The 24228-nt window shown below is 39.2% G+C and overlaps 1 protein-coding gene across 1 annotated transcript in view; it reads left to right on the top strand.

Annotated features, from left to right (window-relative positions):
* HSD17B12 (hydroxysteroid 17-beta dehydrogenase 12) overlaps positions 1 to 24028 on the top strand; it is a 115643-nt gene extending 91615 nt beyond the window's left edge. The window contains exons 7-11 of the mRNA XM_036428270.2: positions 8465 to 8499; positions 15546 to 15627; positions 17593 to 17658; positions 22218 to 22367; positions 22631 to 24028. Coding sequence (XP_036284163.1) covers positions 8465 to 8499; positions 15546 to 15627; positions 17593 to 17658; positions 22218 to 22367; positions 22631 to 22735 — 438 coding nt within the window. The 3' untranslated portion in view covers positions 22736 to 24028. The remainder of the gene's footprint in view (positions 1 to 8464; positions 8500 to 15545; positions 15628 to 17592; positions 17659 to 22217; positions 22368 to 22630) is intronic.
* The last annotated feature ends 200 nt before the right edge of the window (positions 24029 to 24228 follow it).

A 24228-nucleotide genomic window follows, 5' to 3' on the forward strand; every position in this document is an offset into this window, starting at 1 on the left:
ATCATTGGTAAATTGTTTCCCTTTTATATTTTCTGGTGATACATGTAAGTTAATGAGTTAAATATTGTGGTAAAGTATTGTATGGGAAGTATGGGACGATAAAGAACAATTTTTCTTAGCCACATGTAAAAACAACTCTAGTTTCTAGTTGCTAGGCATGTATTATAGCCTTGTCACTTGTATATGCTGACCAAAGACACCATAGCTAATATATGCTAAAGTGAAGACTAGCAAATTTAAAATCAATTAAAAAGAAAAACATATTTAAAAAAATGAGTGTTAAAATTATGTATATGTTTCATAATATATTATAATGAGTTAATGATGAAAAATATGTTCGAATGTTTAAATTTTATTTTATAGAATTGATGCTAGCTACAAATTAGTCTCCTGATAATTTTAATCCCTCTGTCAAATAAACAATACAAAACTTTATACTAGACACGTTAGTATTTTCTCCTGCTTGTCAGAACTGAACTGAACTGGTGTATACACTTATAGTAAAAACCCTGGCCTACTTGGTCTCACAAAACATGCGTTTTTGGTTGGCATTATACAGAACACTAATGATAAAAGGCCAAGGTCCAGACCTTGATCTGTGAGAACCAGTCAGCTTGCTGTGTTACATGGCCACACACTGCATCCTTCAAGCAGCATCTGAGCACAGATGAGCCTGTGTGGTGGTGGTCACCTCATGTCCCTCCTTAAAGAATGAGCAGTGCAGGGGGCAAATGTGGAGAAAGCAGCTCAAACCCAACAGCACTGTAGAGCACCTTTCAGTTTGTTCAAAATAATGATGAAATAAAAGCGAACCACCAGTCCTAATACCTTGACAAATTATAAAATGCTTCTCCCACCTCTTCATTCTTCCTCTTCCACTTTCTCTTTTTATACTGTCAAATATGCTTGTTCCCATGAAATGAGATAGTGGAGCAAATGCTAAATTATGAAACATACCATATCCTATTATATTGTTGACTAGAGGCCTGGGTGCACAAAATACATGCACAGGTAGTGTCCCTAAGCCTGGCCAGCTATCAGGACTGATTGGGGCCTTCTAGCTGCCAGCCAGAGCTTCCTTTGTTCCACACCATCCCTGGTGCATCATAGTGAGTGATGGAACTTCTGGCCTTTTGGTCTAATTCCTAAGAGGACTCTTTGCATATTAGCCTTTGATATATGTAGATGGGAAGGATCACAAGCAGAACTGGATAAATGCTTAACATTTTTGAATATTAACTCATTTTTTTGCAAATCAAATCTCACTTATGACACTCAGAGCATTTGCCATTTAAAACCCTCTTCATTAAGCCAAATAATCATTCTTTATTTTTAATGTAAGTATGAATTTTCCTGTACCTTAGTGATGCACACTTTATTGGAAAAACCATTTAAAACTATTTAGTTGTCATGGAGTTAATGACATCTGGAGCACAGCCCTTTTTATTGTACTGTAGACAGGGGTCTGAGCAGTTACCATCTCTGCAGCACAGTTGGGTAGTTCAGGTATGAAAGGTTTGGCTCACAGCAGGAGGCGAGTGGTGGGGCAGCTAACCTGAAGGCCAGAAAAGTAAGTTAAGACATGATTTTGCAGCAAAGCTGAGTGCTGTGCTCAAAACGATGGAGAGCCACAGGAGGCTGAAAAGGAGAAATAGGTGTGATCTGATCTACCTTTCAGAAAGGCAGGTCTAGTGGCAGGAGGGACATGGCAATACATATGTTACAATATATGCGTTTGTCTTGCTTATACTGAGAAAAGGGCATTGGCCTTGATGAAGTTTTGTGTGTGGCCTCCCGGATTCAGTGCTCTTTCATGCTGCTGTCATCTGTCCTGTGGTATATTTTGATGAATTGTGCCTATTGTCCTTTTGTTGACTGTGTTATGTTGCCAGGGCCAGGGCTGCATTTTCAGTAGGAATGGTTGTTTGGAGCCCTGGGGTAACTTAAAACAAGATGAGAATTGGTCTGGCTCTAGAATCTTACAAGGTTTTATGGTGGCTGGACATCAGGGGAACTAGGGCATGGATGTCTGCAGCCTAAAGCCACAATAAATACATCAAAAAGGTTTATATAAGAAAGAGAAAATCCTCTTCTCACCACCAGTGTTGGTCAAAGTATTATCTCCTTACCAAACTATGATAGGGGTTGACTGGCTGCAAAGCATGCTGGGAATTTGGAGATGTTTGCTGGTAGGGCCGCAGCATCTTTTAAGTTAGGTGCTATGCACTGAGTGACCTGGCTTTACATTCCTTCAGGCCCAGGATTATTGCTCGGTCCACGTGCTCCTATCCTATGAATAGATCAGGTCATTGTAAAAATCACTGTCATATTCCATTAGAAGAATAATAAAAATGAAATATCTTGACCAAAAGAATTAGAGGTTGTCACCAGCTGAAGTAGTGGTGAGTGGTACAGAAGAATACTGGGAGAGAAATGCCAGCTGAATGCTTTTGCCAATAGATCCTTGATGATGAATCATAGAGTCCAGTTTAGTCCTCTCTCCCAGCCACCAAGCCCTCCAGTTCACTTTTCATCTTACTCAGTAGTTAGGTTTGTTCCCTTTTTTCTCTCTCAGTGACTTACTTAGCTGGGCTTTCTCTTTACCAGGCATGATACTGTTAGTTGAAGCAACCTAAGGGATGTTTAGAAGCCTTGTTGCTTGCTTTCCAATTTTGCTTTCAAATCTTTCAAATCCTGCAGAGCAGGTAAATGCCAAGGTAAGAAGAGCCAGGAGTATGGAAATTCTAGGTGGCCAATATGACAGATAGATTAGCCTTAACCTGGAAGAGAGCCCTACTAGCTGGGGATTTTTCCTTGTGATTTCAGATGGTCTGTGACTAAAGTCCTATATAATAAAAGCCTAATATGCTAAGTGTCTGGTCAGCCATTCAACCAATCAAAGTATAATATGCTCATGATATCTAAGGTCACTCAAACACTCACTGTGCCATGCACGACCATAAGGGGGCAAGATGCTCCAACTGGTAGGTTAGCTTGCTCATGGGGGCTGGCCAATGGGAACTGAACGAGATGGGCCAGACATGCCTTGGAGCCCTCCCTTATTCTTCCCGGGCTGGCCAAGCTCTCTCATCCCTCCCCTGCCCCAATCATGTACCATTGGGGTCCCTCGGCCTGGCCTGTGCCCTCTCACAATCTGGGACCCCTTGGGGGAATGTCAAAGAGCCGGTTTCAGCCCGATCCTGCAGGTCAGGCCAAGGGACCCCTCTGGTGCATGAATTCGTGCAATGGGCCTCTAGTCTAAGATAATGACCTTCAGAGCAGAAATGGTGGAGTTCAGAGGACATTAAACCTCCAGATATTGAACCACACTCTTCTAAAATAGTTCTCATTTCATGCCTGGAGGGCTTTACATCTCAAAGCACAGAGATTTTGCAAATTAAATTGTTGTGCTGCTATTGATTATTAGAGGAATTGTGAAAAAGGAAGAAGTGCCACAACTCCGGAGGCAGGCAAATACAAGTCCAGTCTCCACAGGTAGGATAACGAGCTTCGCACTAATCCAATGACAAGTTTTAAAATAGATCTTGTGTTGCTCGCTTCTGATTTGAGATCACTTGTTTTAGCATTTGCCATAATTGGAGTTGCCATCCTTCCTCCAATTCGTTTTTTTTTTTATTTCTTTAATAACTTTTAAGATCTCAAGACACCATACACTCTTTATCACTTTCAAATAGACACTGCCAAAACTTGCTCCCCAAGGGTGGGAAAATCATTCCTTCTGATGATATTGGACCCAGAAGCTGTTACTGGTTTGGTGAATAAGGTGGATCACAGGGAATGACCTTGGCTAGACTTGAATCCCTTAGGAAATTTTTATCTTACCTTTCTTAGAGCAAAGAAGGAAGTAGGTGAGGGTGTGACCCAAGGTAAAGTTTATTAGTCACCTCCACTTTGAGTGAAGTACCACTGAGTTTGGTTTGCTTTATTTGAGGATGAGGAGGAAGAGTGTTAAGCAGGGGATCAGAATGTAGTTCTTCCTTCATCAGCTATTCAACCAGAGTGGGAACTTGAAACTATTTTTTATTAGGAATTGTTGGAAGAACTAGAGATGTTCAGAGTGAAGAAAGGAAACATGCATCTCTCTCTCTCTCTCTCTCTCTCTCTCTCTCTCTCTCTCTCTCTCTCTCACGCACACACACACACACACACACAAACACACACCATCAAGGCCAGTTCTACCTCCTATTTTGCAAATCAACTTTTCTTCCCGAGTAATACTTCCCAGATTCCAAGCCGTGAAATTTCTCAGCTAGAATTACTGGAGTAGCCTTGTCTTCTTCTTAGTCTCCATATTCTAGCCAAAGTGCTATTTACATCAGATTGGGTTGTACCCCTGTTAAATCCTTCAGCAACTTCTCCTTTTCCTCAAGTCCAAATCTTGAATGTGACCTACAGACAGGGAAGGATTCACCTGACTTGGTCCCTGCTCACCTCCCCAGTTTCCCTTCAGATCTCTCCGCCTCCAACTGTGCTCAGGTCAGAGCACCTTCATTCAGGCCTTTGAACCAAATGTTCCTTCAGGCTGGTCTCTCTCTATGGAAGTCTCCCTTGTCCAGACTTCACTAATTCTACTCATCCTTTAGTTCTCAATTAAAGTTTATGCACTTGGAGGTGGGACTGGGGTAGTGAGCCTTCCTGATCCCTCCAGAAGAGACAAGGGGTCTCAGGCAGTTTCAGCACACACCGCCTGTCTTCTCTCAGCTTTTCACTTTTGGTTGAGTGTCTCCCTACAGACTGTGAATAGCATGAGGACTGGTACCATGTCCTTTTTTTTCTTTCCATTTCTGAGCCCCAAGCCTCAAATGTGGTGGGTATAAAATGAATGCTTTTTGAATTAAAATAAAAGAATGAATGAAAAAAATAAAAATGCTAATTCTTTGGGGATAAGGATCACAATTACTGTATGGGACCCTAGAAGGGTGAACTTGGATCAGTTGTTGATATTTACACAGAGTAAATTATAAGAACTTCCTAATCTTTGAATCTGCCAGAAGGGGAATGGGCAGACGGTAAGTTCCTTTTCCGATTCTAGGTCAGAAGTTGCAAACCAGTAATCTGCGGGCTGAATGTGCCCTACCAACATACTTCAGTTGGCTTAAGCAGTGTTTTCAAAACTGGGACATTTCATACCCACACTTCTAGCTTCTCTTGGGAAAAATCTGAAAATCAGGAAACACCGAGCTGAACTGCTGAGTGGCAACAAGTGATTAGAGCTGAGTGGCAACAAGTGATTAAGCTGAGTAGCAGCTAATTATGCTAAATAGTTAGGCTTGCAATCTCCAGATTTCCACAGTCCCCACTAGTCTCTATTGTCTGATTTGCTGTACTAGTGATGTTATGTACCTGGCCCTTTTAGGCATTTGGGTTTGCATTCCCCTGTTCAGAGAATTCCAGACATTCAGTCTATACAAACTGCAGAACTGCTTAGTGATGTTGAGAGATTAGAATGGTTTTGACTAAATAAATTTCTTCCATCTCTATGATCATCAGAAATTAAGGCACTTGAGTATTTGAAAAGCTAACTTTTTCCTTCTGATACCACTATGTACTTGTGGTATGTTACTCAGCTGGAAGAAGATAATGCTGTGCCCTATCTGTTGGTGATAAATGTTTGAATAGGGGGAGTGGGGTGCAGATGGATGAAAAGCACAGGTGAAGCATTTGTTTCCTTTTTCTTACGTGGATTTGCCTCGGGCTGTGACATGGTACCAGTAGGGGGAGCTCTCTATTAATTTGGAAATCCCTGAGAAGAATCTGTTGAGCATTCTAATTGTATTTAATTTAGGAATTATGCTAAGAATTTATCCCCCACCCTGCCCCAAGAATTCAAGTTAACAACATTAGGAAATTAATAAATTACAGGAAGGTGAGTTTGGCCTTCACCACTGAACCCCACCCAGGGCTTCTCTAGATGAAGACTTTACAAGTTACTACCCAGAATGCTTTAGTGCATTTGAAAGCAGCTGTCATTATGCTCCTCCATTTTCTCAATGACTGGGGACATTTAGCCATGGGGTCTCATAGTAATGGGCTGTTCCAAGCACAACTACAAAATATTGGGTTTGCAAAATTGAATGACAACTGCTGTTTCAATAGTTTTCATCTTAAAAAAAACAAAAACAGAGTAGTTGCTGGTTGATTCTAAGGTTCTTTCTAGCTTGAGTAAAGCTAGTAAAGAAGAAGTTTCTTACATGTGGGTGAAAATGTAAAGATCTCTTTGAGAACTTTAGGGATTCTTTTCTCCTAAAATCTGTCACTTTTTAAGAAGTCTGCTTATTTTGGGAAAATTTAAGTGATGGAAACTTTTAGCATGTTATAGTATGCTAACTTTAGAAAAAACAGTCTAGGATGATATGTGTTTTTTTATTTTAAATTTTTGACAGTTTATAAGTTATGGCTTTAGATTCATTAATAATTGACACATTATTATTTCCAAAGCCCTCTGTTTTTGGAAAGCTCTTTTACTTTTGTTACATTATTTTAGCATATATCAAACCATAATTTTTTACAAAATATTTGGGTTTTATGGCGTTGGGTTGAATTTCAGGTTAAGTCATGCGGGTGGGAGGAAATGGCAAGGAAGACTCTTACCTTCCACAAAGATTTAAACATTAATAAAGAAGAAAATCAAATAGTATGTAGAGATCTCAGAGCACACTCTAAACTTTACCTAATGAAGCTTTCATCCCCTGCACAGTAAATATTCAGTTAGCCATACAGGTTAAATTGTAAGGGTTTCTAATTAAGTTCTATTCTTGGTAACACAGAGCACAAATTATACAGTTTTCCAAAGGAAATGTGTGCTATTTTATTCTAATATGACTTCCAATTGAGTTACCATCTAATTTCTCCAAAACAGGCATTATGCAACAGTTTTGCTGCTTCATATAATTCTTTTCATTGTTATGCTATGGCTTTTAAAATTATTGTTAATGATACCAATTGAGAACTTGCTTAAAGCATTTGTATTATTTTTCTTCTAATTTGTGTGAGCTCATTTTTCAGTTGCTTAAATTAAGATCCTGTTTACTCCAAGCAGGTTACTCTGGGATAGAGGGCAGGGCAAAATTGAACAAAGTGGCTACTAGTATTTGTGGTGTCCTAATTATTGTGTGAATAGCCTGGATTCTAAAACAAGTTGTTATACTTTATTTCTTATCCTATATAATAAAAGGCTAATATGCAAATTGACTGAACGGTGGAAGGAATGATCACTGTGGCACACACTGACCACCAGCAGGCAGACGCTCAATGCAGGAACTGCCCCCCTGGTGGTCAGTGTACTCCCACAGTGGGAGCACTGCTCAGCCAGAAGCTGGACTCAGGGCTGGTGAGCACAGCAGTGATGGCGGGAGCCTCTCCTGCTAAGGACCCCCTCATTCTGCACCCCCCCCCCCCTTCCTGATGTCCATCTGGGGGTCTGCACCCTTTTGCTTGGACACCTCTCCCCCACCCCAAGTACATGAATGTTTTGCTCTGGGCCTCTAGTTTACATAAATGGTGATATAGGTGACAATATATGTCTTCTTATTTTACTAAATTATCTTGAATTTTAATGTTTTCATTTGAAATTTGGTTGTCTTTCTGAGATTTATGAAATAGTGTTTCCTTTGTACTGCTCTCTCCCCAAAATGACCAAGTGCTAGGGGTTACATAATACAAAAATAATTTGCTTGCAAAAAAATGGTGATATCTAGGAGTTGAGAATTCATGTTTTAACCTCAGAGCTTTATTATGTGGCCTTGACTAAGCCAGTGAATATCTTAATTTCCTTAGTTAATCATGACTTACTAAATAAAACAGTTTACAAATGGTCTCTGTCATCATCTTCTCTGTATATAGTAAACAGTTATGAAGTCCTTTAATAATGCACGTATTGTTTTTCCATTATTGGTTACTTGAGATCACAAATTAACCTCAACTTTCTCTAAGGATGAGTTTCAATCATAGCTGACTAGAGCAACAAGAGAAATGAATGCGAAGAAGTCCTTATTATTTGCCAACATGCCATTCTTTGGCCTTCTTCTAAAGGCTTTTTTGAAGGGGAAGATCATTTGAGCCTTTGAGATGAGAAAGCTTAAGCAATCTTGTAGGCACATTGTTTCTTGTGATAACCCTTGTCCTTTTCTGCGAATGCATTTTGAGATACTTAGATTTCACTGTAAATCTTTAATTATTTGAAGATCTTCGTGCCAGTATTAACATATCAGGTAAGAATAATTTTAGCCAAGTTCACTGAAAGTATTCCCAGTGTTCTCTCCGGTAATTTCATCTGATTCCTTTTCTTGGCACCTATCACATAGAATCTATAAAATAGAGGTGCTGTCTGTAGAGATGGTGAGCGGCTTTGTGATTCCCTTCTTGTTTGCATGGGTGGGTTCTTTTCACTTTTTCTCTGCTGCATTCCCAGCTGTCACAAATGTTTTGTTTTTCTCTTTTGCAGATGACACGCTTAGTGCTGCCTGGCATGGTAGAAAGGTGAGTCACGAGCTCACGCTCCAAACTGGAGAGACAGAGCTCATGGTTATTTATAGGGAGAATCCTTTCTTTGAAAAAAATTCACTAAAGTGACTAATGAACCTCTCCTCCATGTCTTAGTGACAGTAATGAGTCACAGGGCGAAGTGTGAGTCATCTGGTGGGGGAGGCTTTTTCCACTCGATTCCCTTTTCATTCCCCTCTCCAGGGTTGCAGTGGTTCCTTTAGATCTGGATAAAAAGTCTGCCTGAGTCACCAACACTAACTCAATTGCCTGCTGTTCTGAGGGGGTGGATAGAGTTCCTGGGATATCCCGGGGAATCCCCTCTCAGAGCTGTGTGCTCTCAGAGCCCAAACCAGTGGAGTTTCATGAAGGGAGGCCCATTCCTCTGGTTTTCCTGGGAGCATGGGTATATGAGGAACCTGGGCTATGAAGTGATTATAAGATGTCAGCCCCATCCTGGGAGGAAAAAGACTATGTCCACTAGCCTCGCTGTTCCACTTTATATTGAGTTCCACTAGAACGTGCTGGATGTCTTCGTTTTTTATTGAGAAACGTGTTGTTGAGTTCTTACATTTGAAATAGCATGAAGTGTCAAATTGTGATGAAACTTTGTTCTTGCCTTGGAAAAGCCTGAAGGATGGCTTAGACCTTCAAAGAAAACTCGTTGAAAAGAGCTGGGCTTGCATCTTGAGCTAGCTTGCTCATTTGCTAAATTTAGGGCTTCATAGTCATCCTTCCTCTGCAAAATAGCTTTGAGTTTAAAAGACCCTTTAAAGGAATCACAGCTTTGAAAAGGGAAGACGTAGGACCCTACCTCTGTGAAGAAACCTCTGCAACCAGCTTCAGGCAGGGATTACAGCTAATGTTTATTGAGTATATACCCCGTTTCTCCGAAAATAAGACAGTGTCTTATATTAATTTTTTCTCCCAAAGTTGTGCTACGTCTTATTTTCAGGGGATGTCTTATTTTTCCATGCGCTAGGTCTTATTTTCGGAGGATGTCTTATTTTCGGGGAAACACAGGTATTATGTGCCAGGTGTTGTACCAAGAGCATGCTCTATGTTAACTCCTTTAACCTTGATAGCCTCCCACCATTGCACAGATGAGGAAACTGAGGTTAGGAATCCATTTTATTTGGCATCTGTAGAGACCGGTTCAGAAACTGCTTCTAGTTTCTTTCTTCTAAGGTTCTTTGTTTGTAATTCCATTTTATATGTAGTTTTTTATATTTTAATAGCTTGTTTTTAGACAAATTTCCCTTTAAAATCTTCAAGCTGCTTATTGTTGGTTGACCATGGGTGTGTGTCCCCCTGGTGGTCAGATATGAAAGGGACAGTAGTCAAACCAGACAAGAACCTTAAAAAACTGCAGAGAATTAGGGCAGACAGAATAGAACTTGGGAGGGATGAAATTTGGGCCACCATCTTAGTCTTACTTTGGCATTTGCAAGTGATATGATATTAATTCAGAATGGGAAGTTTCTCCTTAAAAAAGAAAGACTCTCATACTTATAAATCACAGCAGGTATCATAAAAAGCATTTTTAGTGTGTTGGTGAAAAACTAAATTAAAAAAACACCATTGTGATATCTTTGCATATCATAAAATATTAGACTCTAAGAGTCATGGAATTTCAGTACTTTAAGTTAAATGAGTGCTATGAAGCTACATATTTAGTAACTGCACTAGGCCCTAGGAACTTCACTCCTATCTCTGTAGACCTCACAGTCATATCACAGTTATAGTTGGAGCATTAGATAAAAATAAAGAATGCAAAGAAAAGGATCTATCCATTCAACAGGCAGGCATTAAATAAATTTTATCATGGAGTACACAGAAAAGTCATTGGATCCTTGCCTTCAAGAAATCAAGTTGATTTTAAGTTGAGGTTGAGAAATGATCTGGCAAAAGCCATCATAGGCTGGACTGAAACTGGCATCATGGGGGTGATTGTGGCACTTGTTAACTACATAAACTAGTGGATTTTATGAAACAGCTCTTTTAGTTAGGGAGAATAACAGCTATATTCACTTGAGTTAAAAGAGTTGAATTAGTTGAATTAGTCCAGGTAGGCTAACTACTATAACAGACCACCCCCAAATCTCAGTGGTTTAACACCAGAATAGTTGATTTTTCCCTTGCAGCAAAGCCAATATGAATTAGTGGTCAGGGCTCTGCTCTACCCAGTTACTCAGGGTCTCAGGCTCCTTCCATCTAGGGCCTCCCCTCTTCTTCCCTTGGGCCTTGCAGTTCTCTAATGAGTCCTCTGGATCCAGCTAACAGATGAGGTAAGAGAATAAAAGTGGTTTTATGGAGGCTTCATGGGCCAGGCCTGGAAGTGCTGTAATCAGCTCTGCCCACATTCCATTGTCCAGAACTCAGTCAGAGGCTGTGTGCCCAAGAGGAAAGAAAAACTCAAATTTATCAGCTCATCTGATAAGCCTCATACATTATAAGTGATTATTTTATAACCTGCACTTTACACTGTCCCCAAATGGCATATTTCCTATGCTTGGTTACCACTGGATTTGTATCTACATTGAGTAAAAGCAGAGTCTTGTATAAAGATCCTTTGTTGTTGTTTTTCCCCCTTGCACTGATTCTGTCTCTGATGTATGAGATTTTCCAAACCCTGTAGAACTATAGCCGAAGGCCAACTGACCATCACTAAACAAATATCTGCAATCAAACCAAGGTATTATATTACCAGAGAGGTAGAAAGTGCATAATTGCATTATAGAGGAAATTTGCTCTTTCCACTTCCCTGGAATTATAAACATCGTGTACAGCTGGAGCCAGGAGGTGGTTGCCATAACAACCATGGAAAAGCTAAAAATAGCTTCTTTCATACTGTATTGCTTAAGGTGGAATTATGACATGTTATGGTGTTTTAGGACAGGCAGTTCTCTTTTGTGTGGTAAGTGTTTGCAAACTTTCTTCAACAAAGAAATATTTGTACACTGCTCTTAGATTGCTAGTTCTAATTATCTACCTGACCCCCATGTTCCAAGATTCTCTTCTGGCCTAGAACTATTTTGATATGTTTCTCGGTCTTCTTGAGAGCCTGTTTAGAGAACTGTCTGTACCAAGTTCAGTTTTCTGTTCAAGCTTAGAAATGAAAGCAGTGACCCTCCAAGAGCACACTTAGACATGGGAATATGAGTAATTGTGACAGTCTTTTTTTACAGTCTCCCTTGACTGCCATCAAACTCTACATGCAGTGAGCCGTCCACATTAGGGTTGACCATGCTCCGTTTCTTCATAGCAGCAATTACGTCCCACCTCTCTCTCCTCACCTGCAGTGTGGGGCAGTGAGGAGGTTCCCGAGGAAGACAGAAATCGGTGACTTACTTCAGAGGAGACCTATCACTTCCTCTGTGACAGTAGTCTTTTCCTAGAACTATGGTTAAGGTTACTACAACAGACTGATGGAATAGTGGGGCATGTGCAGAAGAATAAAGGATTGACATTTTTAAAATCCAGGTGACAACGGAGGAGAGTGCTGTGATTGGGAATTCTATCCATAGGAAGCTATGAATGCACGATGTTGAGTTTTATAGGGTTGGGCTAGTTGAACATTTCACTTGTGAGAAGGGCTAGTAATTGAAGAGAACATGCTTATGGGAAAAAAGGTGCTTCCTTATCAGCAATTGTGTTCTCTGCTCTGCTTCTGCAGCACTTTAGTTCTAGTAGAGCCTCAGTGACTTGCACCACTGAGACACCGTCATGTGGCTGTTAGCAAGTAAGAAGCGAGATGCACTAAGGATATTGTATCAGAAAATACTACCTGACTTGTTTATTAGAATTATTTGTCATAACAAACTGGAAATGCGCTGAAGCAATGTGAGTCTTCATTATGAACTTCAGCAAATATTCTTAATGTACCTTCCGATCCATCTTAGAATTGTTCCCCAAGTTCCCGGAAAACGAGAGATTAACCAGGGCTTGGTTTTATGTTTGTTTCTGTGTGCTATTAAGTGCAGCCCATTTTGTCCTTCTGCTTGATATAACAGAGCTGTCATGAGCCTGGCTGTGCCATGGAAACTGGCTTGACGTCACTAATTCTGCTTAGAGGATTAGAGCTCAACAAAGTAGTTGGTTTTAAAGCCCAGTCCTCTATGCCTTGCACTCCCAAATGTTCACCCCCCATCTCTGCATAAAGAACAGGTCCTGTATACAGTACAAGGATTGAGGCAGCTAGAGCAGTGTGTTATTTATGATTCAAACAAAACTAAGGTGAATATGATTATCTTTAGAGAGACAGAGAGGGGTTTTTGTACAGTCTTGTGTGTTGGTGTGGGAGGAAGGCTCTTGCTGGACAAACAAATCCTTGTGCTTCTTGGTAGCACGGAGTTTTTGTAGAAGGGGTATTTTCCCCGCTGCCATTTTTGTAGGGTTATAAATGCTTTCCTTTTATAAATGCACTTAGGTCTAGTGCATTCTCGTTTTATATTTGCTTGGTCTTAGACTTGTTTTGATGTATTTTGGAGTGCAAATATTGTGTTGTGAATAAAGCACCCTCAAATTCTGACTTTTCACTAATTCAAACTAACTCTGCCTCCTGGAAATTTTAATTAGGGTGGAATATTTGAGAAACCAAAATCTCGGTTGACTCAAGGAGTAAACAGTTAAAGAAGCGCAAGTGCATGATTGTGACCTACTTGATTATTGGTCTATTGTATTGGAAAACAAGAAAGAAGTTTTTGTTATCGTTAAGTGAATTTTCCTATACTGAAATCATTGCTTTGGTGAATGAAGTTTTAATAGGCCATTCTAGTGAGAACTTAGCACTCTTTTAGCTTCCACTTCCTTGGGATCTGCTTTGAGCTTAAAGATGGCACCTTCCATATATCATAAATATACAATACATGTTCTCTCTCTTCTTTACATATGTATTGAGATACATTTCACATACTATAAAATTCACTCATTTATAAAGTGTATAATTTGGTGGTTTCTAGTATATTCACAAAGCTATGAGGCCATCACTGCAACCTAGTTTCAGAATATTTCAACACTGAAAAGATAAAGATATTTTAAGCATCATAAATTGATGCTATATTAAACACCTCCAGCTGTAGAAGTGATTTTTAGACTACGTTGATCAAAGGAATTTCTCATAAATATAGATAAAATGAAGTTACTAGTCATTGCTAATTCACGTGTTTTTATCTTTTAATGATTGGCTTCTAACTCCCGCTAGAAACTCTTACACTCTTACCTTAACATTGAAAAGAAAAGGCTTTTCTTTCTGTCTCTGTCAGAGAAACAAGCAAAAAGTACATTAGAGGAAATATAGTCACTAATACTGTAATAAGTATGTATGGTGCCAGATGGGTACTGGAAATATTGAGGGGAACACTTTGTAAAGTTTATGATTATCTAATTACTATGCTATCCACCTGAAACTAATACAATATAATATCGGATTTTTAAAAATACAAAAAATTATATAATTAAAACATGGACTAAATTCCAACTTTTTTCAAAACCCCAATATGACATTTTCAAATTTGAGATTTGATTTCTGATGCTAAAATGTTCATGGATTTCATTATTTAGGAAAGTTTGGATTACAGATAAGGACTTCAATTAAAAAACACACAAAAACAAACTTGTTTCCAATGACCCATTAAGCTGAGGATCCAGACTCGATTTGACGGTTGATGTGGCATCTTGCCCAGAGGCTGGCAGATGCACTAGGTGAACTTTTGGGATTATTTCCTTTCAGATTTATGTCTAATATAATGCCACGTAATCATGTTTCTCTTATTATTTTGTATTAAAAAGACCTATCTAGTCCCTTCTTTTAATATTGAAAAAAAATAGTCTGGCTGGTGTTGCTCAGTGGTTGAGCATTGACCCATGAACCAGAAGGTCAGGATTTGATTTCCAATCAGGCACATGCCCGGCTTTTGGGCTTGATCCCCAGCAGAGGACATGCAGGAGGCAGCCAATCAATTAGTCCCTCTCATCATTGATGTTTCTTTCTCTTCCTCCTCCCATCCTCTCTGAAAACAAAAATGTAAGGAAAAACAGATTTTGGGGGAAGTAAATTCAGACAAAGAATAATGAGAAACTGGGTTGAAAGAAAGGAACGTTATCTAGAGGACAGGAGATGGGTGAGGTCAGGTTGCCATAGCTAAAAAAGGGGCCCAACCCCAATGAGAAGAATGGATTTGAGGGGGGACGAGTTGGTTGTTAAATCTAAAATTCCCCAAACCCTCATTCCACACTTTATCTAGCCTATACATGCTTGCTAACAACACATATATTCACAGTATTGCTTTCCTCAAACTACGTTCATTTATTTGTAGAATTAGTAACTCCTGATAACTTTCCGACTTTTAACTTTAAGTAGTCTCTAAAAGTAACAATAGAGTTTTTCAAGCTTTGTCTTTGGCTAAAGAATATGGTTTGAGGAGCTATAGTATCGCATGTTAGAATCAACTCTTCATTTAGCACATGAATACCTAGGGAGGTAGGAGGGCAGGACCTGTCACTCACTTCCAGGTTTTATTACGTACTGTTACATGCTCAGACTGTGCTGAATGTTTTGAGGAAAAGTGAGGACAAAGGCTATGATGCCCAGGAGCTTACGGTTTTGTTGAAGGAGAGAAATATGTGTGCACATAAAATGTTTAAATACTATAGCAAGGGAGTATGTGATGATATGCTAAAAAAAAAATAAAAAAAAAATGCAAGGAGAATAAGAGTGTTTCTAAAGTGAGAATTCTTGGTGCTACGGGCAGAGAAGGCCTCAGAAGGTGGAGATCAACTCCAGGACACTATAGATCTGATCAGGTCATGCCCCAGATTACTAAGACTCAGAAATTAGCTAATTGCAAATAAGAGATATTTTTAGTTGGTTGAGTTATGCCTCACTCACTGACCAAACATATCACATGCTGATGATAGGCAAGGAAAGATGTGTGTTAGAAAAACAGCTAGGTCGTTCTGTTTCAAACCTGTATCTCCATCTATAATTTACAAACAGTTGTGTGTATGATTTCATTTTGTTTATGGAACATTTTCCTTTATAGATCTAAAGGCGTGATTCTGAACATCTCCTCCGCCAGTGGCATGTATCCGGTTCCACTGCTGACCATCTACTCTGCAACCAAGGTGAATAATTTTTTAGTAAATCGTGTTGGAATGAGAATGAAGAATTATTTTTATTCTCAGTTTTCAAATGGAATGAGAAGAAAAGGAAAATATCCTACAATGGTTTCAGGGGAGGCAAAGCCAATGAGAACCGATTGGTATAAACTTTATAAACAGGATACCAAGATCTCAGATCCACAGATGGTATTTTTCCTCCCACTAAATTACTGCTCTTAAAATTGATTTTGAACTTTCCAGAGAAAGTTGGCCTAGGCCAGATAGCTCAGTCGATCAGAACATAATGTTAATGAATCTAAGATTGGGGATTTGATTGATGAATAAGTCACCTTCATATAGCATCAGTTCAAGTAAGCAGAGCTGAGTAGAAGGATTGCAGCCAGTCAGCACTTAAATACACATAGTAAGCACAAGATAGACTGTATTTTGATACATTATTCAGAATTCACAGATATTTCTTGGCACTATGGAATGAGAGAATTTTACAGAACTTTGTGTAAGATGTCATAATTTTATATACCACCATTCACCTCTTCATGTTACTAGGAAGATAATTTAGAATGCATTTCCAGCTGCCTGCAGGTCAATTTGCATATACATTGCATATACATTGTGGAGGCGTAGGATACATCTCTGAAATGGATATGTCTGCTGTGAGGTGCTGAGGTGCTGAAATTAAATAAGCTTTTAGGGGTGAATGAGCAAAATATAATACACTAGAGGCTCAGTGCATGAAATTTTGCACTGTGGCGCGGGCGGGGGGGGGGGGGGAGAGGGGGGTCCCCTCAGTCCAGCCTGTGCTCTCTCACAGTCTGGGAGCCTTCGAGGGATGTCTGACTGACAGCTTAGGCCCCCTCTCCTAAGCCAGCAGTCAGACATTTTTAGTGCTACTGCGGAGTTGAGAGAGGCTCCCACCATTGCTGCTGCTCTTGCCAGCCATGAGCCTGGCCTCTGGCTGAGTAGTGCTACCTCTGCAGAAGTGCACTGACCACCATGGGTCAGCTCCTGCATTGAGCGTCTGCCCCCTGGTGGTCATAGCGAAAGGCTGAGTGGCCTTAGCATATCATTAGCATATTATGCTTTGATTGATTGACCAAACTATCAGACACTTAACATATTAAGCTTTTATTATGTAGGATAATAAGAACTCATCATAGATCAGGGAAGGAAAAGAGCAATACGCCTTCCTTCCTTTTCACTGGCTTTATGTCCACTGGAAAAACATAAACAGCAACTCTATTTTCTTTGCAATCTACTTGTTTTCTGTGGCTCTGAAACACACAGTAGACATGTGATAGTGAGTGCCGGGTGTTTGGAAGTGATCAGTGAACTCCAACTGCTTACCTGTTCTGCTCCATGGACACAAGACTAATTATTGGGATTCTAGTAGAGTCATTATTGAGACTTTGCATTTTAAGCCCGAGGTTGAGTTCACATTTGAAAAATGGCCCTGTACATTGCATTTCACAGGTAGATTTAAAGTTGTGCTGTTACAAGAAGATGAGCTGTCAGGTTCATCTCTACATTTCCTGAACCCCACAGGGCCAAGAGGATGCTTGTTCTTTTCTTCTCTTTATTGACAACAAAATCCCCATAGAACAGAGTTGAACAGAATTTATATTGTATTTCTGTTCAAATGGCAAGTAGGGAGTAGGACTGCATCCTTTGTTGTATAATCAAACATTTCTTCTTTCTGAAAAAAGAAAAGAGCCTTTTCCAGTTAAGTCAAAATTTGATCTAAATATTATATTTGGTGAGAGAATAATTTAGTGGCAGGTAAAAATGACTTGAGGGCTTGAGGTGTTTGTCTGAGGTCTCTTCTGCATTCTTTTTGAAATAAAAAGAATGATTAGAAGCTATAGTGTTAACTGGGATAGTTTATTATTTTTGTTTCCATGGCTGCAAATCAGACAGATTGATCTGATGTGATGTGATGTGTGTTTTCTTCTCACTCCCACCCCCTCCCAGGCTTTTGTAGATTTCTTCTCTCAGTGCATCCATGAGGAATATAAGAGCAAGGGCATCTTTGTGCAGGTGAGTAGAGTTTGTTTCAGTTAAGTATTCTTGTTTTTGTGTGGTTTCCACAGCAACTATTGCTGTCCTGGTAACGAAAGAAAATCACATTCCTAAGTAAGTGAATGTGATGTTAGCACACGATTAAAGACGTGGGTTTTTTGTTTTTTGTTTTTTCCTTTATGCACTTCAAATATAAATTAAAAAAAATATATTCCTTAAAATTTTTAAGTCGGGAAACCAGGAGTAGAACTACATGCAGTGTAAACAGTTGAAGAATAAATAATTATTGTAAGTTCTTAGGATTTTATTTAGAGAGAATTAGACTATTAATATCTCTTAGCTGCCAGGTATATAAGGTGTGCCCTGACTGTTCCAATGCCTTGTGTAATAACCACAAGAGAGGGTCAAGAGCTGAACAAAATTGATTTTTATTAGAGCAAAGATGACAGTAAACATCCGGGTGATGTAGATATAGTAGTGATTTTTAACAGTTTAAAAATTGTGGTAAAATATACGTAACAGAAAACACCATTTACCAGTTTTTAAGTATTTAGTTTAGTGGCATTAAATACATTCGCATCATTGGGTAAACATCACCACCATCATCTCCAGAATTTTTTTCATCTTCCCAAAATGAAACTGTACCCATTAAACATATAGTCTCCATTTCCTTTCCCCTCCCCCACTTCTCCCCAGCTCCTGCCAGGCACCATTCTACTTTCTGTCTCTCTGAATTTGACTACGCTACATACTTCATATGAGTAGAATCATACAGTATTTGTCCTTTTAGGACTGGCTTTTTTCACTTAGCATAGTGTCTTCAAGGTTCATCCGTGTTGCAGCAGGTGTCAGAATTTCCTTGTTAAAGCTGAATAATATTCCACTGTATGGATGTACCACATCGTGTTCATCTATTCATTTGACTTTATTTTTCCCTAGTAATGATGAATTATGTAACTTCATTGATCATTGCCTTCCTTCATATGAATTCATTCAGGGTTTAAACTTGGAATGAGTTTGGTGAAAATATAAAATTTCAGATGTTGGTGAGGGGAAGTACAGGTGTCATTTCTGTGTGAACATATCAGAACGCTGAAGTCTCATGTTAGTTCTGACCAGAGGGACAAAACAATGTGCCCTCTATATACGACACTCGGTTAAAAACGATTGGCTTTCTCTGGTAGTGTTTTCTGTTGGCACATTTTTTGGACTAGGAGTCTTTCCTGTCCACTCCATCCCATGTGCCATTTCCTGGTGATATTGTTAAAATACCACACAGGCAAGGTTGCTTTCATTGGTGGTCTTCTAGTGGATGCTCAACACGTTTTGGACTGAACTGAAATTCCCCTCAACTTCTTTCCCATAATTCCATAAGAGAATTTAAAATTTCCTTCAGAATTCAGATTTGCTGTTATGGGGGCATTTCCTGGAAATGCAAATAAACCATAGTGACTGAGTGATATCAAGGCCCTCGGGGTGAAGTTTGGGCCTGACAGACCCTGTCCAATAGAGGGTAAGAAGTGTCTTTTCATAAACCTCATCAAAAGTGTACTCTTTTGATGAAAACTATCTGTCCTCATTATTGCCCTGCATTAAAGCATAGTCCAAATTATGTTTAACTTGTTGAAAGAGCATAATCAGAAGTAGCCTGATTGGCTAGTTGGTGGACACCTCTGTGTGCCCTGCACTGGCCATTTATGCTGAGCAGGTAGGGAAGAGCTGACACTAGGATGACATCCTAAAACTTTACTTTTTGAATTCATTCTGTAAAACTTTCAGAAGCCTTGTTTTTCAAAAAATGTTTTATTTGGAAATAATTTCAAATCTACAGAAAAATTGCAAGAATAAGAATAATACAAGGAATATCCAAATGCCCTTTCCTCAGATTCAGTCACTGTTAACATTTTACTCCATTTATTTTATCATTGGTAAATGAGTTGCATACATCATGGTTCTTTACCTCTAAATACTTGAGTGTATATTTCCAAAAATAAGGAGATTCTTTTATATAACCACAATACAGCTACCAACTTCAGTGTTAACACGGGATATAATATTTTTATTTATTTATTTTTTACCTTAAAAAAAAAAAATATATATATATATATATATATATATATATATATATATATATATATATATATTAGTGATTTTTTACAGAGAGGAAGGGATAGGGATAGAAAGTTGGGAACATCAGTGAGAGAGAAACATCAATCAGCTGCCTCCTGCACACCCCCTACTGGGGATGTGCACGCAACCAAGGTACATGCCCTTGACTGGAATCGAACCTGGGACCCTTCAGTCTGTAGGCCAATGCCCTGTCCACTAAGCCAAACCTGTTAGGGCATGGATATAATATTTTTATCTAGTTTGCCACTTACACTCCCAATTTGTAATCCCCATATTTTTATAGCAGCTTTTATCTCCAGTAAATAATTCAGTCTTGGACCAGGTATTATATAGTTGCCCTGCCTCTTTAGTGTCTTTTAACCTGGAATACACCCACAGCCTTTGACTTTTATGACATTGGCATTTTTTATGAATACAGTACTCCTGCTTTTTTTTTTAACTGAACAGATCCTGAAATGGCAAATGAATACAGAGTTGAGGGCAAAAACTTCCCCCATGTGCCTCATAGAAACTGCAGCCTCTGCCTTAAGAATATGTGCCTATTAAGACTAGTGAATTTAATGCTCATAAAAGACAGATTAAACACCATGTCTAAACTCCATATTGTGCAAATAGACGAGCCTGGATCCATGTGTTTCAAAGCATGATTGTGAATTGTTCTGGTTATTTTTAAATGTGAGAAGGTGTGAGTAGTACTCATGGCTGCGTGACAGATGTTCTCCATGTGAAGTTATGAGATCCAGTGTTGAATTCTTAAATACCGGCCATGCAGCATGGGACGTCCATCCTTCCACTGCCCCATGACATTGCATTGTAGTAGCTTTTGGTTCCTAATTTAGGTCCCTTGAGTTGTTTCATTAAAACCAGATACCTAAGCCAGCTGCTCCAGTGTGTGAGAAAAAAAGACCAAGTTGTCTCCAGGGATTTTTTTTTTTTTTAATAGGCTGGCAAAGACCAAACTTCAGCTTTGCTTTGTGGCTGAGTTAATTATTTTCAGTTCAGGATTCCGAATTTGAAGACCAGGGCACTTGCCCAAATCTATAACTATAAAGATCTAGTCTGTTTCAGCTGGCAGTATTTAAAATGGCAATTGTTGAGCTTAAGCAACTTTTAACATTTGCTCTGCCTGACATACTTCATATGAAAATATAAGTATCTTCTTGACCTGGTCACTGTAATGTTTCCCTGAGTAAGCAGGAAAGGTGGGTTAATTATTGCTTATTGTTTTTTTTGTTGTTTGTTTAACTGAAGGATGTACCTAGATGGCAGGTATTTATTTTACATAATCTGAAATGTTACATAGTACCCAGGTAGTGTGCCTTTGTTTAAATGGGTGATCTTGCTTAAGCTCAGGCATATCTAAAATTGTGGCTTATACTCTGTTACATTGTCAGCCTCCTGGTGTAAATGGCTTCTCGGATTGCAGCAGGGGAAAGGCCCAGGCTTCCTTCAGTGCCGCATAGCGGAATGTTCTACTGCCGATTCCTTTAGTAACTCCTCTTTGTGCTTCTGCTCCGTTCTAGGTACCGTTCTAAGCATTGGCAGTATAGTGGCTTGTACTCCATATTGTGCAAATAGACGAGCCTGGATCCATGAGTACTACTCACACCTTCTCACATTTAAAAATAACCAGAACAATTCACAACCATGCTTTGTTCTTAGAGTTCACACTCTGGCAGTCAGTACTGTCCAGTGACTGGATTTCGTTTTCTGTGCTGCTCAGCCTTCCTCCTGCCACTGCCTCACATGCACCTTATAGATGGACCATACTGAACCGCTTACGCTACTCTGAGGACATTGCACTTCCTGTGCTCTTGCTGGACCTTCCACTTCGTTTAAGTCTCAGCTCAAAAGTTATTTCCTCTCAGACTCCCTCCTTCCTCTACCAGGCCATGTTAAGCGCCTTGATTTGAAACCATTGTGGAGATAATTGAATGCTCTTTCCAGAATAGAATGTACACTTAGCTTGTCTCCTTTCTTCCACCTCCAGATGAATTAGCTGAGTGAGGAGTTGACTTATGGCGCCATCAAGTGGTTTGGCCAGGCACTGTGACTTCATTCTGATCCAAATAGTCCAATTTATGCAGATACAGATATATAAAGGGATGGGTTGTTATAATTAAGTAATTGGGAAATACAAGATCATCTGTCTTGAGAAGCTGAACACTTTAGAAGCTCATGGTCTATATATGCAAACAGTTTTTTAATCTTCACTCTTTTTGTAACCAGGAAGCCTTGAGGCATAGCGCTGTGACATGGTTTGCTTATGTTCTCCTACTTAATAATAGCAAAGTTTATAGAACTCAGAAATTTATATAATGTTATTAATCAAACTTTATATTTCATCAGAATGTTTCTGCCACACAGCAGTCAAGCATCACTGTGAGTCCTGAGTTTGTGGCCTCCTAATCAATGGCATGTTTTCTTCGGGGGGTGTTGCCTTTCAGAGTGTCCTGCCCTTCTTTGTTGCTACGAAACTGGCTAAAATCCGGAAAACATCTCTGACCATACCCTCTTCAGAGGCATATGTGAAGTCGGCGTTGAAAACAGTGGGGTTGACAACCCGAACCAATGGATACCCGATCCATTCTCTTATGGTAGGTAGATTTCTAAGTCCCAGATCAGCACTTGGGTGTGTGTTTTCTTTTCCTCCATTGAGTCATAAAAATAATGTGATAAGTTAATATATATGTATAGGCTAGACTTACTAACAAGTCATCTGTGTTTTATTTTTAAAAACCCAGGAACTCTAAAATCTACCTATAAGTTAAAAAAAACTATAGTAAAACCTAAGATCACGTGTTTTAATTTAGCTCAAACTATAGGCTGTAATTACATATCTCCCCATTTCTTTTCCTAGGCTGTATTTGCCTCCATGGTGCCTTCTTGGTTATATATGAAAATGGGCATGCGTATGGGCATGTCCACGCGGGCTCACTATCTGAAGAAAGTCAAGAAGAACTAAGCGTTGATAACTGCTCTGTGTAGCTCAGCCAGATGCTCCGGCCTCCACATGCTCCCCGCAGGCCACCCACCCAGCTCCCAAATCGTCAGTCATTTTAATAGTTACTCATAAGGCTGAATGAGGCCATAATCAGGAGCTCCTGACATATATTCTGGGTGCTACCAGCAGCAGTTATTGTGTAGTTTAATATAAATGCTCATATCAATTGGATATAGAACTAATATTAACAAGAATAACTTAATGAGAAGGTGCACAAGTTTAGCAAATCACAGAAGGCTAGAGTCGGGCGTAAGGCCCAGCAGATTCATCTGGCCCAAAATGCCAATGATGACTCTTTATCTTCTTTGAAACATACTTTAAGAAGTCACAGCCAGCTATTCGTTCTTGTTTTTAACAGTTTGAGGGCCTGGAGATGAATGTATTTACACTGGGAGGACACACTGCAGTTTGCAGAGTTCCTTTGTAAGCTTTTCTAAAGGCCTGTCCCTGTTTGTATATGTTTATATGGAACTATTCTTTTTCCAAATAGTTAATGACAAAATTAATTTGGAAGGTTTTTTTTTTTTTAAACACGTGAAGACTATAAAAATATGCTTTCTTTTAATACATATTTCTTCTCAGTTTAAATGTATGTAGCTACTTTAAGGTGTATGGTATGATTTATAAAAGGGGCCAAAATGTTACTGAGCCAAACAGCCACCTGTGGTGCCACTAAAACCCTGCCCAGGAAAGTGGCCTGGTGGACCCAGTGGCCTGGTGTCTATGCTTCAATAATACTGCTTACATAAGTGACAGAGGCTATTCCTAGAACAGCGTGACATCAGAGAAGTGGCCTTACACTTTGAGATTAGTACCCTCTATATACTGATATAACGGTCTTGATGAAAGGTGATGGAACCGTGGTGTTGATTAAAAATATACTTCTTTAGTGCTTGAAATTAAGGCCATTGTTACAATGGCTTAATATAAATTAAGGCTCACTTTTATCCTGCTACATAACTTGTTTGGGGAAATCGCTAAGCAATAATTCTAAGTTGTGAGACATGTTATCTGAAAGGTAGACTTTTTCCTAGGCTGAGGTTCCCAGGCTAAGTTTTAAGCACCAATAAATTAGCACAAAACATTTTTAATTGGGGTATTTAAGTGTTTCTAAATTTTAATAGCCAATAAAAACAGAAAACCAAATTACCATCGTTATATAAAAGACATTTAATAGCATATAAAAAGTGGAAAGAACAATATCTCAGAATGAGGAATTCTCATTTAAATGGAATAAAGTTTCTTTGAAAAACATTGCCTTTTTCTCTCTTTCATTTTGTTGACAGCACAATGACCTGGGCAATATTTCATTTGCCTTCACATGGTTGATTGGTTGATGGTTATCATGTGGTTATTGCTGGAAAGTTGGCAGAGAGGGGATGGATTGGCTAACAAGTATACAAAATATTTTTCCTTTTACCCCAGTTGGGAAATAGTTATATTCTGGCTAGGAA

Source organism: Pipistrellus kuhlii, unplaced genomic scaffold (assembly GCF_014108245.1).
Source record: "Pipistrellus kuhlii isolate mPipKuh1 unplaced genomic scaffold, mPipKuh1.p scaffold_m20_p_9, whole genome shotgun sequence".
In the NCBI taxonomy this organism is placed as follows: domain Eukaryota; kingdom Metazoa; phylum Chordata; class Mammalia; order Chiroptera; family Vespertilionidae; genus Pipistrellus; species Pipistrellus kuhlii.